Here is a 20,894-nt window from a genome sequence, read left to right as displayed (position 1 = left end):
GATTAGCCGGAGATTAAAAACTACGAGAAAGCATGAATTTTATCCGTTTTATCATAAGCTTGATCAATATCAAAGATTGAAGATTTAAGATCAAGGTAATGAATGGGGAAAGGGTTTCATTTGTCCTATCATATTGTATACGATGAAAGAAGGCCTTTTCCTTGTAAAATGCAGCACAGCAGAGATACAGATATTCCAACTTCAGCTGTAAACATTCCGAATAAATATAAGACGTTCATGTTTACTTACAACATGGTAAAGAGCAGATGAAATAGTCAAGAACAGTAGCAAATCAAAAACAATTCCATGGCAAGAAGAGAGCTATATAAACAGTGCAGGGAAATAAAGTACGAGTGGTAGGTTGAAGAAACAATCTCGTATATAGTATAGCACTTCAAATTTTTTGATAACAGAATAACTCCATATTTGTTTCTGGTGCATGGGGCACAGTCACTTTGCTGAGTGTGAGGCTTGACTCAGAGCTTAAATGCAACAATCTGTAAGAACAAAGTAAAAGCTCTTCAAGGATGTTGCATATCAAGTTAACGATCACAAAGTTTGATACAGCAGCCAGGAGATGAGCACCAAAACATTAAGACATTGTCTTTGTCCCATCTTCAACTGATTCCTTTGTCCATCCTTTTCCTATGATGTTAATTTGAGTCTCTAGCCAATGGTGAAGCACTGCTGCTGCTCTCACCAACCTCACTTTTACAAAGGGGACAAGATGCATTAATTTTCAACCATTTATCTACACACTCGACATGGAAGACATGGATGCACGGCAGCTCCCTCAGCTCGTCATTGTCTGCATATTTTGCCAAGCAAATACAACAAGACTGCAACACCTCAAGTTAGTAAGCTGTATTATTAATCCAAGGACAGGCACAAATCAAATCTCTCATGTCCACCTCACAGTCAATGTACCATATCTATTTTATGTCTCCAGCAAACAATGTGAATAAAGAGAAATAAACATCTCAAGTCACTAAGCCATACAGCTTTAGGACACTGCTAATAAGAAGTCAAGCAGAGCAAAGTGAAAGCTGAATTCAGCAAGTAAAATTAAGAGACAACTCAGCTAGATGCTCCCAAAATTTGTCATTCTGTATATGATTAAATCTGTTCAGTTTCATCTAGTTTGACCCTAGCAAGTACTCTGAATGCAGTTTTAAGTGGTTGCAGTTTACATGTGAAGACCAACAAAGTGTTAGCAAATTCTTAGCATTAAACTTACTGCATCTTCTCCTGATATCACACGTTCCTTTGCCGTCCCTGCTGCCAGGACTCCACCTTCACCCTGATCATTAACATTTCCAGTTTTCTTAGATTTAAACTTGTAGGTCGGCAAAGCATTTATAGATTCCATGGTGGCTCCTCTAGTTTGTGAAAAATCCTCCCGATAACCAAGGACAGAAATTATGCAAGGCAAGCAGCAACAAATTGTTGCACATAGTATGAATGGCATGGCATATCCGATACAGCTAAAAGTAAGGAACACTATACATAACCTGCAATGAAACCAGTAAATGGTGCGCAAACCATAATGAAAATTTGAATCTCAGGCAAAACAGAGTAATAGATATTTTTTTTTTTGGCCTAAAAGCAATAGATATCTTTGGGCCCCATTGTACCTGTACAATTTAGGAGCATCAGAAGGAGATGTGTGACCTCCAAATATCCACACATTGCCCACGACAAACCACACAGCAAAAAAACAATCTAGGGCCATCTTGAAATGGTCTACTAATCCATTGAGCCTGCATATTTGATGCCAATTCTTCACTCAGTCACAACATCTAGATGATAATATTCAGAATCTATGGAGACTTCCAAGATAATATAATAGCAGCTTATATTTTATTATGTTTTATATGCATACATATTTTTTAACTACATTTCCTTTTTAAGGCCATAAAAGCTCCTAAATTTTTTACATGCTCATTTTTTTCAAGGTACAGTATTTTATATTCTGTTGAATTTGTGCAAAGTTTTGGCTTCACTTTTATTTATCTCCTTTTGAGCAAGAATTTAAAGTTAACCTCAAATACCAATTGAAGCCCAAAAGTGGGAATGTTTCACTCCTATTTCATCAAATTTTCAAAAAATTCAATGACAAGAATGTTGGTTCTTGAAATAATAGTGAATGAGCAGATAAAAGATTACAGATATCTTAAATGTGTGCTGGTCAAATAGATTATCAGGCTCCTTTTGCCTACTCCAGCTTACATTTCGATGATCACATTAATCCAAAACATATCAGCTGTTTATTACACAAGAACGGCAATTTAGAGGATTTCCAATCTATATTGCAATCTATTACTAATCAAAAAGAATTCTTTTAAGCAAATTAGACCTGATTGCCATTCTTGCTACCTTTTTTTCTCTATTTTAATTTTATTATGTACAAAATGAAAAAAAAAATGCAGTTCGGATACAAAAAGAAAAAATCATTTCTAAATAGCTTCTAAATAGTTCAAAAATTGACTTTCTTAGATAACAAAAAGCATAATTCTCTTTGTGTAACTTAATGAAGCCTTAGATGAATCTAAAATAATGTGCAGCATATATATCCATCTCCACTGCCAATGACACTGCAGTAGCAATTGCCACTACTGCTTCCCATTTCCAGCACCATCACTCACCAACACTATCACAAAAACAAAGATTCTAGCGGTAACACCACTGAATTTTGCGGTATTGGCATAAATATGCAACTGAATCATCAACATCTTCTTCAATATTTTCCACCTCTATCACTGCCACCATAAACATCATCATTTCGTTCTTCTACCATGGCCATCACACCAGTTTTGCTCTTGGCAATTCCCCCTTAGCTAGAAAATCTTAAAGAAGGATAATGAAGAAATTTGAAGACCTTTCATCTCAAAGCCTTAACGCTCTCAATTTCTTACAAGACATTCAGAATCTATTTGGAAAACTTAACAGAAATAAACATTATTTGACACATTGATGAAAACTCCCACCAGGGAAGAAAAAAAAAAGGTGAACACTCATTCTGCTAACTGCAAATAAATCAATGTTTCAAGTGCAGGCAGTCATCAAGTCAAAGTCTAGCATACCTAAACTCAAAACACATCAATTGTTTTCAAACTTTAAATAGATAACTAAATAAGTTAAACCATGAAACTTTACCAAAATGTTTTGTGTGCCATATTACAGCAGCTTAGCCTTAGTCCAACAATGCGTTCAAAAAGATATCAACCAAAAAATAGCAGGAACCAGAACCTTTTTCCTTTGCTTTATCTTACAAAGAGTTATTAAACTAAAATGTACTGTTAATTAGTGTTTTCATCATTAATCATAAAAGCAAGTATGTTTATGATGTAAAGTAATTTTCCAATCCACTCTATCCAACTTCATCATATAAAAAGTAAGAGCAATGTGGAGTTTTATTAACCCAAAAATAGGCATAAAGTAGCGACTGAAAAACAAATGCAAACACACCTTGTACTTAAGGTTCCTCCAATCAGAGTGTTCCTTGTTGCTGATTCAGAGATGCGATTATTCTCCTCATCTGAAGCTTGAGTAACTGAGATAGCAGTATAAGGTGTAGACTCACTGGGATTGCCATGAGAAGAACCTTGACGCAAGTGTGTCGAATCTTGCTCAATACCCCGGTTGCGGTTACGAAAGCGCCAATAAAGAATAGGAAGCGTTGCAACACAACCAGATGCATAACCAACAATCCATGCAAATAATGGAGCTTGTGGCTTTTCATTTCTTGACAACAACAGAACAACGATAGATGCTATAATCTGACTAACAGTGACAGCTAACTCAACAGAAATCCATAATACAGAATTTAAAGGGCTTCTGCGGCGTCTACCATACCCATCACTTCTCCTCATAAATGATGAATTCCTAGAGTTTAATCTGTTTGAGGAAGAAGTCTGATTAGTGGGAGCTTGTGAGCTGCTTGAAGGTCTATCTTCACTTTGTGTTAAGTTCACTCCAGAAGGTTGCTCATCCCGAGATGAGCTTGATGAAGCATCATCATGTCTTGTTATGTCAATGATATGCTCTTGATCACTATGGCTTTCCACTCGTTCCATTAGCAATGGGTATTGGTCAGTTTGCTCAATGCTTTCTTCTGGAGAGGAACTGTCCATCTAAGTCTGGGGTCCCAATTAGAAGTTGTGAAAGCATAGGACACTTATAGACTTTCTAGATATCTAATGTTCCACTCCCCCCACAACTCCCCCAAAACTTAATAAGCTGTGCCAAGCAACTTAAAACGCTTGGCACCGCAAAACCTACAAATCGACCAACTTTATTCCCTCTTTACACAAAAGCTGCCATGAAACCAAGCAAAGAATCAATTTTTTATACTAATCATGTCAACAAAACCCATATCTTGAATTTTAAAGAGAGCATATGCGTGTATGCATGTAGTTATAACACGGTTTAGACATCGCATAACTGGTAACTAAAATTAAGCAGAAGCAGCTGACCACAATGCTGCATCAACAGCATAATCAGACAACAAAGCAACTATAGCATATAATGGTCTGCATTTACAACAAATACATTGACAAAACTCTTAAAATCACTTTTGGAGGTCACCACTACATAATAATAAAAAAAACTAGATCCTTAAACAACAAACACAACGAATCAGTGACATTAAGCATCAACAACACTTTCTCAAGAAAAATCTGATATTTCCACAACAAATTCATACAAAATTAAACTAAAACTACTCATAAGTAGAAACCCAAGCAAAAACAAATCGAATTTTTCAAAAGATCGTTATTATATTAAACTAAACATTACATTTCCTGTTATAATTTTGATAACCCAAAGCATTATTAGCATAATATTTTCACAATATCTTAAATTCAACTTAAAAACAATTAAAAATTCGATATTTTAAATATTTAAGCTATTTTTAAGCAAATTTAAATCAAACCATTAATTAACTACAACAAAGCTAAAAACCATTATTAATTTGCAGAATCAAGATAAATTCATAGGAAAGTAAAGCCCTAAATTAAAAAAGAAAAAAAGAATTAGAGGAAAAAGATTAGAACATTACCTAAGATTTTGAATAATAAATATCTGATAGTATATGAATGTAAATAGAAAAAAGAAGTGCCAATATAAACTGATAAAGCTTTTCAAAGCCCAATTCTTTTTCTTATCTATTCTTTCAGTTTCTCGAGAAAATATAGCGTCAGCTTTTCCGCTCCATTGCTTACGCCAAAACAGAGAGAGAGCCAGCGTTTTTTTTTAAGAAAAAGGTGAGAAAATTAGTGAACCGTTTGATTTGAAGGAGTTCAGATCAAGTAATAGATTTTTTTGCCATCATGGATCTAACGGTTTGGATCTATTTAAGATGGCCAAAAACCGTAGGTATTATAGCTGGGTCGGATGCTTGCTGACATGTGCACAGGATCTGAGTTTTAGGTCAAATGACTCAATCGATCATTGGGATTAATTTGAATTAATAAAATAATTTAAAATTTTATTATAATTAAATTAGTTATAAAGTATATAAATGCTTTGTTTAATTATATAAACTAAAACTTATTATAAAAAAAATAAAAATATTCGGTATCATTTAAAAAATTACAAAGAAAACCAAATTAAAAAAAGTTTCCTTAATTTTTAATTTTTTATAATGTATTATCAATTTCATATTTAAATTTTTTAAGAAGAATAATTTTTAGTGAAAACATGAAAGAATCAATAATTAATAAATAAAAATATAATTTTAATTCTCAACTTCTTACCTTAACGGTTAAGGAGTTCGAGATATAAAAATTTTGATCTCAAATCCAAATCTCTTGTCCTTTTCAATGATTATACTCATTTTATGTATAAAAAATATATAATTTTAAAATAATTTTAAAATTTGTTTTTAATTGATTGAAATTCATAAAAAATCTGACGAACTTTAGATTTTTTTTTTCACAAATCCGATTGGTTAATACAGGTCATCTTTATTTTATATTTACAACTCTCACATATAATTGTTTATATCGTAAATATTTTTATATTTACACCTCTTTTAATTTAATTATCAACAAGATTCTTCATTTAATATTTAAAAAAAAAGTAAAGTCAATTCCTATTTAATTCAATTACGTAAATGATTCGATTAAAAACCATTTCTGGTCAAGTGTCGGTTCACGGGGGCTTTGGTAACAATCCACCGACCAAAACCATGCGTATCCATCATATGTAAAATTTCGAGATGCTAATTGCATGAAAAATATTTTCTTTTAGTTTAATAATAGAAATATGTATTTTTTATGAGATCATGGAGAAAAATGATAGATTATATTAAAAAAATTTTTAAATTATAAATTTTTTTTATGTATAAATTTCAAAATATTGCTATTGAATTACGTTAATGTTCTATGAAGAAGTTTTTATTAAAGTTTTTAATGGCATTTTTCATTAAAAAAAAAAAAGGTTAATGGCACCTCATTAGTTGTTTGTAAATTTTTTCTTTTTTTTTTTTAAATAAATTAACTATGTAGCCTAACTTTCTCTCCTCTTAGTCATAGAGTATCCGTTAATTTTCAATCTCTTATGATTATAGTTAGATTTAAATTTCATTCGATTGAATTTATCATACTATTAATTAAATTTAAATATCAATTTTAATAAAATTTATTTAATATAAATATTTTATTAAAATTTTTTAACCGTAATTATAATTATTTTTTTTAATTACAATTATAATAATTTTTATTATTTTTAATTTCATCGAAATTAATTTCATCATTTATTCAAATAGAATCTATATAAATCAATGCCTCAATGGCCATTCTTCACCCTTTTTTTTCTTTCACTTTGTTTTTCTTCTCTCTTGTTTATTTTCATTTTTTTCCTTAATTATTTTGAAAAGAAAAAGAAAAAAGTGAGGATAGGGATTGATATACTTGACAATAGTAAAAAGAGGAAAGAGTGAAAGAACTAAAGAGAAAAGAAAAAGTGTTTGTGAACAAAGAAATAACTAAGATAGAGAAAAAGAAAAAGAAAAATATATTACCAGTAACTCAAAGCAGAAGCCAGATCCAAGAAAGATATGAGAAATCAAATAAAATAATTAAAAAAATGAAACAAATCTTAATTTTTTTATATACCTTGTCTTTAATAACTTTAATACTGCAATTGATTGAGATATAGAAGAAAAACAATATCTTACTTGAGGTTGTTGTTGAATTTGGCACGTATACCTAACATAATTTTAATTTTTTTTCTTTTTACTTTCTCTCCAGCAGTCGTTGCTGCCACCATGAGGCTTTGTCTGTTGTTACCTACCTTCCAAAAAAAAATAAAAATGGAAAGATTGGAAGAAAAATATATATACTCGCTATTATATTCAATCAATTATATTTAAAAATAATTGGCCAAAACTATATTTTAAGATATGTTATTTAATTACATTAATTTTTTTTACAAAAAAGAAACTGTTGCATCGTGGATTAGGCTGATGTCCTTCTATATATATATATATATATCATTTAATATATATTAATTATTATCATTCACATGTAAAAATCTACTTATAAATTAAGAAAATCATATACTACTTGCTAACGGTGATTAAAATTGTACTGGATCATAAGGAATATTTGTCTAATAGCACTGCCTGTTCATGGCAAAATTAAATTTTCCCAGTTTTCCCCCGACAGCGTTGCTCTTAAATCCGTGTTGATCTGGTGATGATTGGTAAAGACGAAGAAACAGGCCCAACCTAAAGAGTAAAACCTGGTCTGGGCCATCGTTCGAAGTATCCAACTTTGATCAGCCCAAGATTCAAATGTAACAAGTAACAACTGGACAAATTTTTGTGGATTGCTATGATTTGAATGAAACGTGTCGGTTGATGGGCCACTCGTATCATATCCAGACCCATGGTTTGTCGTATTTTATCCACAAGCTAGAATGGCTTCTCTCTAACATTAGGGAGACAAAATAAAAGGATTCAAGAGGACTTGGTGGGTTCAAATTTGAATATTTTTGTAATGGAAAGAGGATAATTGCATTTTGAGAATTTTAATCATGTATTGCTAAAATTTATTATGGATTCATTAGAATTTAATCTCTAAATAAAGTTAAACTTCGTGGATTAAAAATAATAATGATAAAAAAAAAAAGACCAACAAAAGCTATTGAAGAAAATAATAAGGTCATTTGAAGAAAAATTCAAACAATGAAATGAAAAGGGTTATTATTTTAAACATTATTCATGAAGTTTGTAAATTTTACAAGCAAAATAAAAATACTATTAGTTTTTTTTTTATCATATTGATTTATTATTCATTTTTTATTTAAATTTATTACTTATTTTAAATATATAATAAGATATGTGACAATCTCTGATTCTATTAGTTGGAAAAAAATTTTCTAATATAGATATAATTATTGTAATTTATTTTTTTAACTACTTTTTAAATGTTTTAAACTTTCCTTCAACTCAGAGTAATCTATTTACCTTTTATCTATAGGATAATTCACTTTACAAGAGGTATGCAACTATGCGTAGCCCTTCAAAGAAAATTCTGAGGCTTCAATCCTTTTCAATGGCAAAATATCTTGTTCCTTTTTTTTGTGCCAAAAAAAATCCTCTTTCACGACAAACGATTCTGGTCTTTTTATGTCTTTCCTCTCACTTTCTTCGTCACTTCTTTAGAAAGAAAAAGATAAAAAAAATCTTCAACCTTGTTGATTCCCCGTAGTTCTCCTATGCTTCCCTGTCTCTTTCCCCCCCCCCCCCCTTTTTTTTTTTTTGCTCTGTGAGAAAAGGAAACCGAAAGAATAGAAAAAGATCGAAAATGAGAGAAAAGAAAGACGAAGTTTGCAGCAATTGTTAGTCCTTTCTTTGCTTAATAAAAAGCTTTGGGACCTATTCCTTTTCTCTAGTCTATCTGGTTATTATCACTTTCCACATACGAAGAAAGGGCTCAGCCACATCTACAACTTGCCTGCAGGCCCACAACAATGTTCTAGGGGAAAACATATCTAATTTCACTTGCTCTTTTTTCTTCCCTTCTCGTTCTACTATAATTTCGCTAAGTTTTTTTTTTTTCAGATCCAATAATTATTTTAAATCTCGATTAATTTAAAGTTAAATTAAATTAGACTTCATAAGTTAATTTTTGTTTCCACTTTTTGAGCTATACTCTCAATCCAATAAAAAAAATTAAAGGAATTCATTTTTTTTATTAAAATAAAAAATTTTCCACTGACAACCGTAATAAAATATTGAACTTTTTATTTTAATTATCAAGATTTAATCTTGGGATAATCTTAAATATATGTAAACAAATTAATTTCTTAATTATTTACAATTAATCAAATGTGAATATCTCACTCATGACTCAACATTCATGAAAACAATTTTTCCCAAGCTTCTCTCATATTTAATTTTTTTTTAAACATTGTATTCACTTACAATTGCATATTGTAGATCTTCCCCCGCAATTCTAATTTAATTAAAAAAATTGTGTTTACGTACAATTCACATTCCTATGATAAGTCTTCCCCCACAATTCTAATTTAACAATAAGATTCTGTTCACATCTTACGTTATCCTATGTGTCAAGTTACTTGTCACACAATTTGTATCCTGATCAATGGTCATAAATCAACCACGCAGCTAGCAACGGGGTCGAGGATCGACCACTTGAATAAACGGAAAAGATTTGATGATCCCAACTTACCAGTGATGTACTGTTATGCCCCTTAAGGCATATCTTTATGATGTGGGTTACATTGTCTAACCATGATTAGTCTTATGACGGAGTGATCCAGTGCTTTGCCGCTGACATTGCCATCACGTGTGCCATATTATAGGACCCTGCCATGAATCTTGTTGTCCTGTCGAACCCAAAGGAAACATATGCTCGGTTGCCAAGAAACATTTCACATATGTTATATTTTGAATCAAAATTTGATGAAGTTGCAAGGGAATCATGTCTGGAATCATGTCTAAGTGTGTAATCATCGGGATGATTGCAACTTGTAAGATAGATAAATAAATTAGATATCAACGGCTTTGTTTGTTTGGTGTAATTAATATTGCTTTGAAGATTCATCAATATCTTTTTAATAGCTTACTAAAAATTATAGCATTTTCAATTATTCACTTCGATTCACTAAATTTGTAGTTTGAACTTTGATCTAATTAATTATCCAAATCTAATTTCTTATGGGACATGGAGGAAATTATATTTGATTAGTAGCAACTCGCATGTAGATCTTGGTCAAACTTAGCTAGAGTTTAGTGAAGGCAAGGCCCTATTGTTGCAATCCCAAGAGAAACTAAAAGCACTAATTTTTTCATTGAAAGTGAAAAGCTGGCAATGGCTTGCACCAATAGAAAAGAAAAAACAAATGTGAAACTAGATTTGATAATTAAGAAAAAAAAAGCAATAAAATTAATTTTATATCGACAACCAAGAAATGCATGTATCTATGAATATTGCACAAAATACCAGAAACTTTAAATTTCTTTCAGACTTCCTGCTTGTTTGCAATGAAAATGTTATAATGTTCATTGAACCATAAGTGCACCACCCAAAACTTAAAAGTCAAATCGGAATATTGAATGCAATTCTCAAGCATTTTCCTTACATTTTTCATATGCAATTTCCAAGACGCAAACGAAGGTAAGAATTACGTTTAAAGATAAAGTAGTCTGCAAATGTATGGCCCTAGTAGCTGTTACTTCAATTTCTGTGGTTCCCTCCAATGAGAAATAAGAGTGCGACTGGATGTATTATAGAATTAATTAGAGCTGACCTAATAAACACAATATCTTGGTAGTCGTTAGAAATGTTTGGAAGTACACACACCACAATCAAAGGGCCCCGAGGAGTGAAGACCTAACAAAAAAATTTGACGTTCGTCTGTCCAGCTTGTCCGAAAATAGTTCCTTAATATTCCACAGTACCATTAACAATTTAAATATGCTCTAATATTACACCGTATACACAAATAAGCATAATTCAAACTATATTACACCAATAATAACCGATTAGCTTAAATATATACGAGGTGTTGCACGTTTTGAGCAAGTTAAAAACCTTCAAGAGATAGAAGCATGTGCAATAAAACACAGTGTTCAGTTATAGTAATCCCAACCGAAGGACACTGTCTTGTTCTTCAGTTATAGTAACCCTAACAATAAGACACCTTCCGCTTAAAGTAATTAAGCATGGTTTATTGAATCAATATTGAAGATGGCTGTGCACATGTATGGAGACAAATGTCATGTGATGTAACTAAAATTTGTTTGTATTTTATTTTGCATTCCCCCAACATTAATGATGTATTCAACCATGTATATGCACAAAATTATTAGTTAGACTTGATGTGAAGTATTTCTTTGTCGTTTGAAGTCCTAAAATTAGAGGTGTCATGTGAGATATGGTAAGAATAGATTCCCCACTGATTATTTGAAGTTAGGTTTGTTAGTTAATTATCAATAATAGTGATGCTACTATTGGCACTATGAATTTAAACAAATTTTTTAGGGAACCATTTCAAGATTGTATCCCTAATAAAAACCAACAAGAAATCCATTGGACTCTTTTTCTTCCTACAGATTCTTTCTTTGACAATGTATGCTGTCTAGAATCTATAAACTTTTTGGTCAAGGAAAATAAATGGAGTTAATAATTTGTTTGATTTTGTAGTTTGTACACGCATGATTTTTTTTAATTTGATTGAAGTTAATGCTCAAGTTTTGACATATTTTACCACATTATTATAGTTATTCAAAAATAATTATTGCTAAATATAAAGTTTCATGCAGTGAGATTGTGAAAGCATATTATATATAGTTGTCCCTTTCTTCAAATTGTTTTTGACAAGACGTTTTATCCTCAAATCAACAAGCCGTACAAGTATTGGCAGAATGTGAAAAATCTTTCCAGGTCTAAGGACCACAGGAAAATAAGGGGCGTGGTTGATTTTTTTTTGTTTAGAGAGGGAGGGACCATGCTCGAGAAGCAATTTATTCATTTATGCACGAACAGCTGACATGATTTTGTGAAGACTGAAGGGAACCGGGTCACCACACTTTTTCTTTATGGGGTAGGTTGTGATCCAAACCAAGCCATGCTCGATACTCTACCTTACTATTGCTTAGGACGTCGGTAACTATATAAAAGGGCAAGGGCCTCAAGTTAAACTTTAAAAAAGCAAAAGGATTTTTTACTATCACTGAGTGTCACCCAACACAGTATTATTGTACTATGGCATTTGATCCTCTTTTTCTTATGGTGCTTGCACTTCTTTAGTTACCTTCAAGAAGTTTTATTTTTAGTAACAAAATTTTTTGCAATAACTTTTTCCTCCTAATGTTTGTAATTGTTAGAAATTGAATTCTAATCATTAAAATTAAAATTTTAATATTTTATCAATAGATCACACAAATATTAATTAAAATAACTTTTATAATGCTACAAATTATTGTCTTTTTCATAATATAAAAAGTATTATATATGCTGCAATACATATATTTTGGAGCAAAAATGTACCTAAAAATTGTTTTAAATACTTTTTGCGACACATTATAGCAATTTATATTTTGTTGAAAAACCTTTTGCAGCTTATAAAACTCTTATATATGCTGCAATTATTATTATTATATTTCACAACAAAAATGTATATAAATATTGTTACAAATTTTTTTTTACACTATAAATATGCGAATCATCTTAATTACTATAATATTGCATAAAATTTTCTTGCTTAACGCCCCTTGTTTGTCTTAAACTGTTCCTCGAGTTATATCTACATCTAATTATAGAGGGGGTCTAATTTTCTTCCTACAGTCTTATCGTGCAAAACTGTACCATGGAAAAGTAATGGTGCTTTCTTATATATGACTTACAAAAGGATGCTAGTTTTTTTTTTTATAGAAAATTAAAGAAGGGTACTTTTCCCATTGAAAATAAATTCCCATAGCAAAAATTTTCTTCGAGATTGAAAATAGAACAAGCACTTTCCAGCTAGAGTACCATTGCTGGCGTATAACAGGCAACCTGGACAGCAATCCTCGAAGCGGTAATGGCCTTAGGGACCCTTAGATTGAAAAATGGAGTTGACTCTGCTGGAAGTTCCCTTACAAGAGAAGAAACCTCAGTCAGGTCCTACTTGCTGGATCACCTCTTCTGTTCGTGTTGGCTATGTACATGATTAAATGCACATCATTTCTTATGCATGAGATTCTATACTTTCAGACATGATCCTTCATAAGCTAGCTCAAGTATGTTGCCACATATCGATCAAATGTCAGTAATGACATTATACTTGCTATAATTTATGATCCATGCATCCTTGCATGCATGTACCATCGATCCCTGCGCATAATAATTTTAATGGTCTGCAACATTAATTTGAACATTATATGGTCCTCATACACATTAATAATGGTCTAAGTATCTGAACATTTACTAATAATTTGTGCACCCCAAGCATAAAAAACAAGCAATTATACTTGTTTCTGATAATACAATTATTAGAGAAAAATCTTGATGATAACCCATTGTATTGTGCTGTTAATTAGTAAAATCCTATATTTGATAGGATCATAAGATTAAATATTTAGAGGTAATGAACAGGAAGAATTCTTTGTAGTTGTAAGCGGGAAAATTGAAATAAAATTAGTATGTAATTTTCGATTTATAGTTAAAAATAAGGAAAATTATCTTCAGCTAGCAGTTTTAAATTCTACAAATTGGTTTATAGAGTTATTATATATCAATTTGGTTATAATATTAGGAAATTAACAAATTAAAATAATTATCATATAGATTCGTGTTAATTATACAAACCTACTTATAGAGTTAAGAGTTTCACCATTTGTGTATAAACTAATAATCCTAAAAATAATGGTTTCCCATTGAAATTATTGTTTAATTTTCTTTTACCAATTTCCTGCATCCTGCATGTAGCTAAATATTTGTTTTTATATAAAAAGCCCTAGTTTGAGGATAGAGAAAAAGATTATATATGCTAATATTTGTCGTAACGATTTTTGGATTGTCTGACGTAAAGTGTTTTATAATTAGAAAAAATAAAAGATGATTCACCATCAATCTTTGTTAGGGTGTGATTAATCACCCAAAAATTTATCTTTTTAATAAAACTATAAAAACGGATTTAAAGTTTATCAAAAAGATAAATTTTGATCTACGAAAAATCAGGTTAGGCTCGAGAGTCGATTATATGTGAGAAACAATTAATACCCTTACAACGCCCATAAATTGGTATCATTTAATTATGCGCTATTTTCGATGTCGGATAAAATGATTTTGACTTGAGATTTAATACTAATTCCTTTCGTTTAAAGAAATACTTTTTTTTGCTAAAATTTTTTATTTAGAAATCTTGAGAAAATATTTAAGTTAAAGAATTATCTTAAAATTCTCCAATATTTCAATAGAATTTAAGATGACTCGTTTCATTTGAAATTTAATACAATATCCTTTAAAATGAAATAACACTCTTTATAGAAGATAATTGTTGATAACTCTTCAACATCTAGGCAAAGTATCAATAATCATTTTTTTCGGAATGTTATTTTTATTTTATAATATCACAAATTTTTAAAAAATGTATTATCCCTTTTTATTATAAAATATTTTATCATCAAGTGGTAAATAAATAAAATAAAATAAATAAAAAATAGAAGAATGCAAATGATTGTTAATGATAACATGATAGCGTATGTATGCCGATGAATATTATGCAATACAAACAATGGATTCTTAAATATAATGAGACCATCTTGACTCTCCAACATCTAAGCAAAGCTTAGACGTGACTATTTATATTTAAGATCCCATTTTATTATTATACCTTTATTGTTAATTAGTCCAATTATTAAAACGAATTAAGAATTGGTTTGGAAAAACTTAATGAAATAAAATTTCCTAAATATCCCATTATTTAGGTGGCATTCGAGAACAAATTACTTTAAGCGAGACTTTCACACGTATCCTTAGGATTTTTAGATAGTTTTGGTTATAGCTTAAGTCGATATTTTAAAGGTTAGGGTCCCAAAATTTTAAAAATTTGAAAATATGTATCAAATTAAGGTCTTTACCTTTGAATTTTTAGATTTTGAATTTTGGAATTTGGGATTTTGGATTTCAAGAGGGCTGTTAGAAATTTAGATCTTTAGGTTTTGGATTTTAAGAATTGGGATTTTTTAATTTTAAGGTTTGAGATTTCAGTTTTAGGGTTTGGGGTTAATGATTTTGATTTTAAGGTTTTAAATTTTTAGGATTTTAAAATTTTAGGTTTTGATTTTAATTTTTTTAAATTTTAAAACGCTAATATCTCTAAAATCTCCAAAATCTAGGCGAACTTTCGGAACAAGTTCAATTTTTATGAATTTTAAGAATATTATACTTTATACATATTTAAATGAAATTTTTTTATTATTATTATTATTAGTTTTTTTATTTATTAATCTTATTATTATTATTATTATTATTTAATAATATAATTTTCCAACATCTAAGCGAAATTATATTTTAGAGTTTAAAGTTTTTATTCTCTCCAACATCTAGGCAGAAAAAATAACAAATATATTATTTTATTCTTTTTTTTAAATATTATTATTTTTAAGCATTTTTTGTTATTATTCTTGTTTTATTTATTTATTTATTTTTCAAAAGTTTGAATACATTATTTATTTTTATTAATATTATTATAAAAATTTTTTTAACATGTTTAAATATTTTTATCACGCATGAACATTAATAATAATTTTAAAATAACAGAAATAATGTATAAAAAAATTAAAAATTTTTTTTTTTATCTGAATCTGATCGGTCAACGGCGGTTTGGTCAGACCAAAAAAGGGTTGGTTTAACGCGTGGTTTGGTTGAGCCGTATGGGGAATGGTTCGGTTCGGTCTGAGGAGCGATTTGGTCCAGTCTGGTCAAATTGGTTCAAAGCTATATGACGAGCCGGGTTGGTGGGTTGGTTGCTCGGATCCCAGATCGAATCCGAGTCCACGCGCGGATCCTTCTTGGTTTATGCCTTTTTTATAAAAGGCTTAAAAATTTTTTTTTGGTCATTTTTCCTTTTTACCCGAAAAAATCCCTAACTTCCAAAAAATCCACTTTGGCTTTGCCAGAATCTGGCGTCGGTCGTCACATCGATCGCGGCCTAAAGTTGTCGCCGATAGTCGAAAAATGTCAAAATTTACTAGAAAGTTTCTTTCGACCTCCTGAGCTCAGATCCGACCTTCTTTTCATCAAAAATAGCCCCGATCGACGTAAATCAAAGCTTAAAGTTTTGATGTTCTTTTTTTTTTTATTTTTTTTTTAGAACTCAAACTGACAATATTTTTTTCTTTATTGCAAGAGAGCTTTGGCACTGAGGATCCTCCATACGGGGAGGACCGTTTGATTTTGCTTTTGTTTTTTTGTTTGGGTATTTGTGTGGGTCAAGAAGGATCGCTGCTAGTGGGTGAGTCTGGTCGGAGTGTGAGAAAGCTTTTGGGTTTTCGCAAGTGCTAGGGTTTTGGGCGTCTGTCTGAAGATTCGAGAGTGGTAGGGGTGTGCTGATGGAGCCATAGTGCCCCAGTGAAGGGACTGGACAAAGAAGTTGTATGATGGCTAGGGTAATGGCATGATGACTAGGCAAGGATGTGGGTAGCCAGTGGTGCCGTGTAAGGCACCCTCTGGCACCGGCCCTTATGTTTTTTTTTTTCATTTGGACATTTTTGTTTTTTTTTTTAAATTTATTTATTTTTTAATTAATTAATTTTTAATTTTAATTAAACCAATATTATTATTATTATTATTAAAATTATTATTATTATTAATATTACACGAGAATTGAAAATAATAAATCCGAACAAAATCAATGTCTACAATATTTAAATTTTAAATCTATTAAATATTATTTTTTAAGAATGATTACATAAATCACATGAGCTAAGCTCTCTTCGAATTCAAAGCCAAAGTGTTGTTACAAGGGTTAATGCATCTTCTGAAACAACAGAGAAAAAGATGGAGAGAATGAGAAAAGTTCAATATATTGTCAAAATACTCCGAATGTGAGAAATTAAAGTTTTGCTTTTAAAGTACTTTGTATTATTTACAGAAAATGTCCCTATTTCCATATTCTCACCTTGATTTTGAATTCAAACCATTTAACACATCTCCGATTTTAAAAAATGCGTGTCTTTTTACATCATGATGATGAAGATGGTTTTACAAGGACATAGATCTTTACTTAATTTCGAAGTCTTTTACCTGCATAGTAGTATATACCAATAGGCAATGGCATTTCTAAATAAAGCAGGTTAGGTATGAATGGCGCACAGCATTATATGGCTATGATTAAAATAATAACAAATTAAGTTTATATTTTATAATTTTGAAATCGATTGTATAAAAAATAAAAAAAAATCATGGTTAATAAGTATAATATGAATATTGCAAAAACATATATAGTTGCCTCTAAATCATGGGGCCGTTTTTGGGCGGTATTTCCATATGATTTATAGCAAAAGAGACCCTTTCAAACCGGCAGATCTCACATGGACCTGTTTCAAATTCACCAAATCAAATGGCCAGGATCAAATCCATATCACCGACCCCAAAACAGCCCTAGGATCATGTCCACATGTCCAACTTCTGGTGCCGGCCTTTGATTGTGTTTTAAGGGGGACACGAAGTCCCCACTTTTGCCTCTCATGTGACCGACCACTATGCCTTAGTTGACCTGTAATTGCTCCCACTATGTCCTCCATTCTCCTTACCTTGAATAGAAACTAGCCTTATTTTCCATATCCTATACTATTTAAAAACCCTATATATCTTCATAATTAGCATAGAAAAACACACACAATTGAAAACCAAAAGTGCCAAAGAAGAACTGCAAACTTGTAAGCCATAATCATCAGAGAAAATGGCCACGGCAGGTCTTGGACTCGAAATCACGGAGCTGAGGTTGGGTCTCCCTGGGGATGCTGGAATTGACAAAAGTGAGAAGAAAAGGGTTTTCTCAGAGATTTCAGAGGAGGATGAAAATGGGAAGATCAATGGGCAGAAAATGCAAAGCAAGAGTCAAGTTGTGGGGTGGCCACCGGTATGTTCGTATAGAAAGAAGAACAATTTCAACAACAAAGATGGGTCTAAAACATCAAAAATGTACGTGAAAGTTAGCATGGATGGAGCTCCTTTTCTTCGCAAATTTGATTTAGGCATGCTCAAAGGTTACTCTGATCTTGCTTCGGCATTGGAGAAGCTCTTTGGTGAGTGCTTAGTTCCTTCTTTTTGTTTTTTTGCTCCATCTTTAAATTATTTTCACTATGCAAATTAAAGTTTTAAATTCGAATCTTAATATAGAATCAGAACAGAGGGATTATTTGTATAATTCAGTCAATTATTCGGAACATTCAACAAAAAAGTTCAATTTATAATAAAAGGAAAAAAAAAAAAAAAAAGAGAGATTGGTAAATTCAACCCTTCTAATTTTTTTTTTATCAAAATTTCCACCCTCGTGGAAGGAATTTAGGAATTTTTAATAGGATTTGTCACGTGTAGAAAAAAGGTAATGACCATTAATAAATAATAAATATGTATACTTTCCTGTAGAGAAAATTTTAATTGCACGAAGTTGAACTCAAAAAAACTATAATCAGAGATAAATATATAAAGAAAACAAATCAATTAATCAATTAATTAATTACTTAAGTGCTTGAAAAAGAAATAAATGCATAACAAAAATTAATTATGTTTTGGGGTATATGATTGTTTACAGGGGAGGCGTTACGGGATGCAGACAGCTGTGAATTCGTTCCCATATATGAAGACAAAGATGGAGACTGGATGCTAGCAGGAGACGTTCCCTGGGAGTAAGTCTTTTTCTCCAACCACCATTAATTTGACTGTCATATATATTATGATTATTATTCCATTAATCACGAATTAAATGTGAATATTGACCTGACATTTTATGTTTTAGAACTCTATTTATTGAAAACTTTATCAATAAATCCATACCAAGTTAAAAATATCACATCCTTGTTTCCCATAGTTTAGACATTGATATTTCGATTGGACAAAGAAATTTGCCATGACATTTTGAAAATGTTCCAAAGTTTGTGCATTGGTCAAAAGATTGTTGGGGAAAAAGCGTTGGACATTAGCTTTCTCAAAAGTACTTAATTAAGGGGTAAATCATGATTACATGCTGGGTAAAGCATGCAACTTCTTAGATAATCATAGTCGTAATTCTCTAATTATAATCACTAGTTTTTTTTTTAATTATTTTTTATCATTGAACAAATTAAGGGTCATAAAAATTTTCACATTGATCAAGCTTGTTTTATATAAAATTCATGTAATCGAATTGCTAGAAATGTTGTGAAATCATGTTCCACACCATGAAACAACCAAAAGCTATCTAACTGTTTCCAATTAATAAATAAATAATACTTTAGAACATAATTTTTTATTTTCGTATAAAAATACAAAGTGATAGTAAGAAGATTTAAAATTATAACTTAATATAATTTTTTTTATTTTTATATAACCGATTTTAGAGTTATAGGATATATATATATATATAATTTAGTTTATATTGTTATTGTTGTAAAGAAATTTAAAGTGGCAAAATTTGTAAATTTTGCACCATGCTTGGATTCCATTAGGCTGGACCAATATTGCCGACATTGGCCAATTAACTCCATATAATGATGTCGGTTTGACTACGATTACATGGTCCTCAAAAAACGAACCTCGTCAAGCCCAGAAATTATTAGTGAGAGAAGATTGTTGGCCACCACAAATTCCTAAAATTTTAAACAAATGAAAAAAATTTTATTCAAATAAGCAAATAAATGAATACAATTTTTCATAAAAAAAAAAAAAGCAAGCAAAACTTATGTTGTAAAAGCTAATAATTAGTAGGTTAATCAATAATATTTTGCAGGTTGTTTATTGAATCATGCAAAAGGCTGAGGATCATGAAAAAAGCAGATGTCAAGGGTTTTGAAGTGATGAGATCAAGGGAAGCTCTCAATGGAACTTTAAAGGAGTGACTAGAAAAGCACATGAATGCATGCCGTATTGAAGAATTACTTGACTGAAAGCTTCTTTGATCCTATACTTTGTTAAATGTTAATTATGGATTATTGATGTTAAGACGTAATTTGTTATAATCTAATTGGGATAGGACCCCTAATAATAGATAAGAAACCTAATTTGCTTCCTCATCGTGAACTTGAAGTTGTTATTTGTTATTTGGTGTTGGAGATTGACTTTTAAATTATAATAATTAATATTTGTTTTTTTATATTATAATTTAATTTTTAATTTTATAAATGATGTTAGAAAATTGATATATATATATTAATTTTTAAATATACTTAAAGGTATATATCATTTTATTAACATTGATTATGAAATTTAAAAACTCTAGATAGTAGATTAAATAACTTTTTTTTTGTTTTTATTTTCATTTATAAACAATGAGAAAGCAGTGAAGAATTTTCAGAAGTGAACCCATGTTACCTTATACTTTGCACATCCATAAAAATATATACAAAGGAAATGCACATGATTAATGTAGATACCCTATTTAGTTCGAACCCAAATTCATAGAGTTTGGTCCAATAAAATTTGGGTCTAAGCCCATTAGACCTGATTTAGGATCTAATTAGCTGGCCTCAATGAGTTTTTTTTTTTATTATTTAATTTTTTTTTTATTTTTTATCTATTAATATTTTTATTATTTATCTGCTTTTATTTTTTATTATTTTTTATCTATTTTTTTATTTATCTAATTTTTTTTTGTTATCTATTAATATATTTATCTTTTTATTTTGATTAATTTTCGGTTAAGATTAAGATAAAAAAATTGGAATAAATTTGGCT

The 20,894-nt window shown here is 30.3% G+C and overlaps 2 protein-coding genes across 2 annotated transcripts; one reads left to right on the top strand and one right to left on the bottom strand.

Moving 5' to 3' along the window:
- Positions 1-191: 191 nt before the first annotated feature.
- Positions 192-5,230, bottom strand: LOC111274492 (RING/U-box superfamily protein). The gene is made up of 5 exons (XM_022859171.2): positions 5,060-5,230; positions 3,469-4,316; positions 1,635-1,760; positions 1,238-1,511; positions 192-839 (listed from the first exon to the last, which is right to left on the bottom strand). The coding sequence occupies exons 2-5, from the start codon at positions 4,131-4,133 to the stop codon at positions 654-656; spliced, it is 1,251 nt and encodes a 416-aa protein (XP_022714906.2). The 5' UTR covers positions 4,134-4,316; positions 5,060-5,230; the 3' UTR covers positions 192-653.
- A 12,605-nt stretch (positions 5,231-17,835) lies between these two features.
- LOC111274490 (auxin-induced protein AUX22-like) lies at positions 17,836-20,313 on the top strand. Its single transcript, XM_022859167.2, has 3 exons — positions 17,836-18,268; positions 18,778-18,871; positions 19,951-20,313. Exons 1-3 carry the CDS (start codon positions 17,923-17,925, stop codon positions 20,057-20,059), a joined length of 549 nt encoding a protein of 182 aa, XP_022714902.1. The 5' UTR covers positions 17,836-17,922; the 3' UTR covers positions 20,060-20,313.
- The last annotated feature ends 581 nt before the right edge of the window (positions 20,314-20,894 follow it).

Source organism: Durio zibethinus, chromosome 26 (genome assembly GCF_047325235.1).
Source record: "Durio zibethinus cultivar Kanyao isolate XHJ-2024 chromosome 26, ASM4732523v1, whole genome shotgun sequence".
In the NCBI taxonomy this organism is placed as follows: domain Eukaryota; kingdom Viridiplantae; phylum Streptophyta; class Magnoliopsida; order Malvales; family Malvaceae; genus Durio; species Durio zibethinus.
Note: the sequence above shows the minus strand (reverse complement) of the source record. Positions and strands in the feature narration are given on the sequence as shown.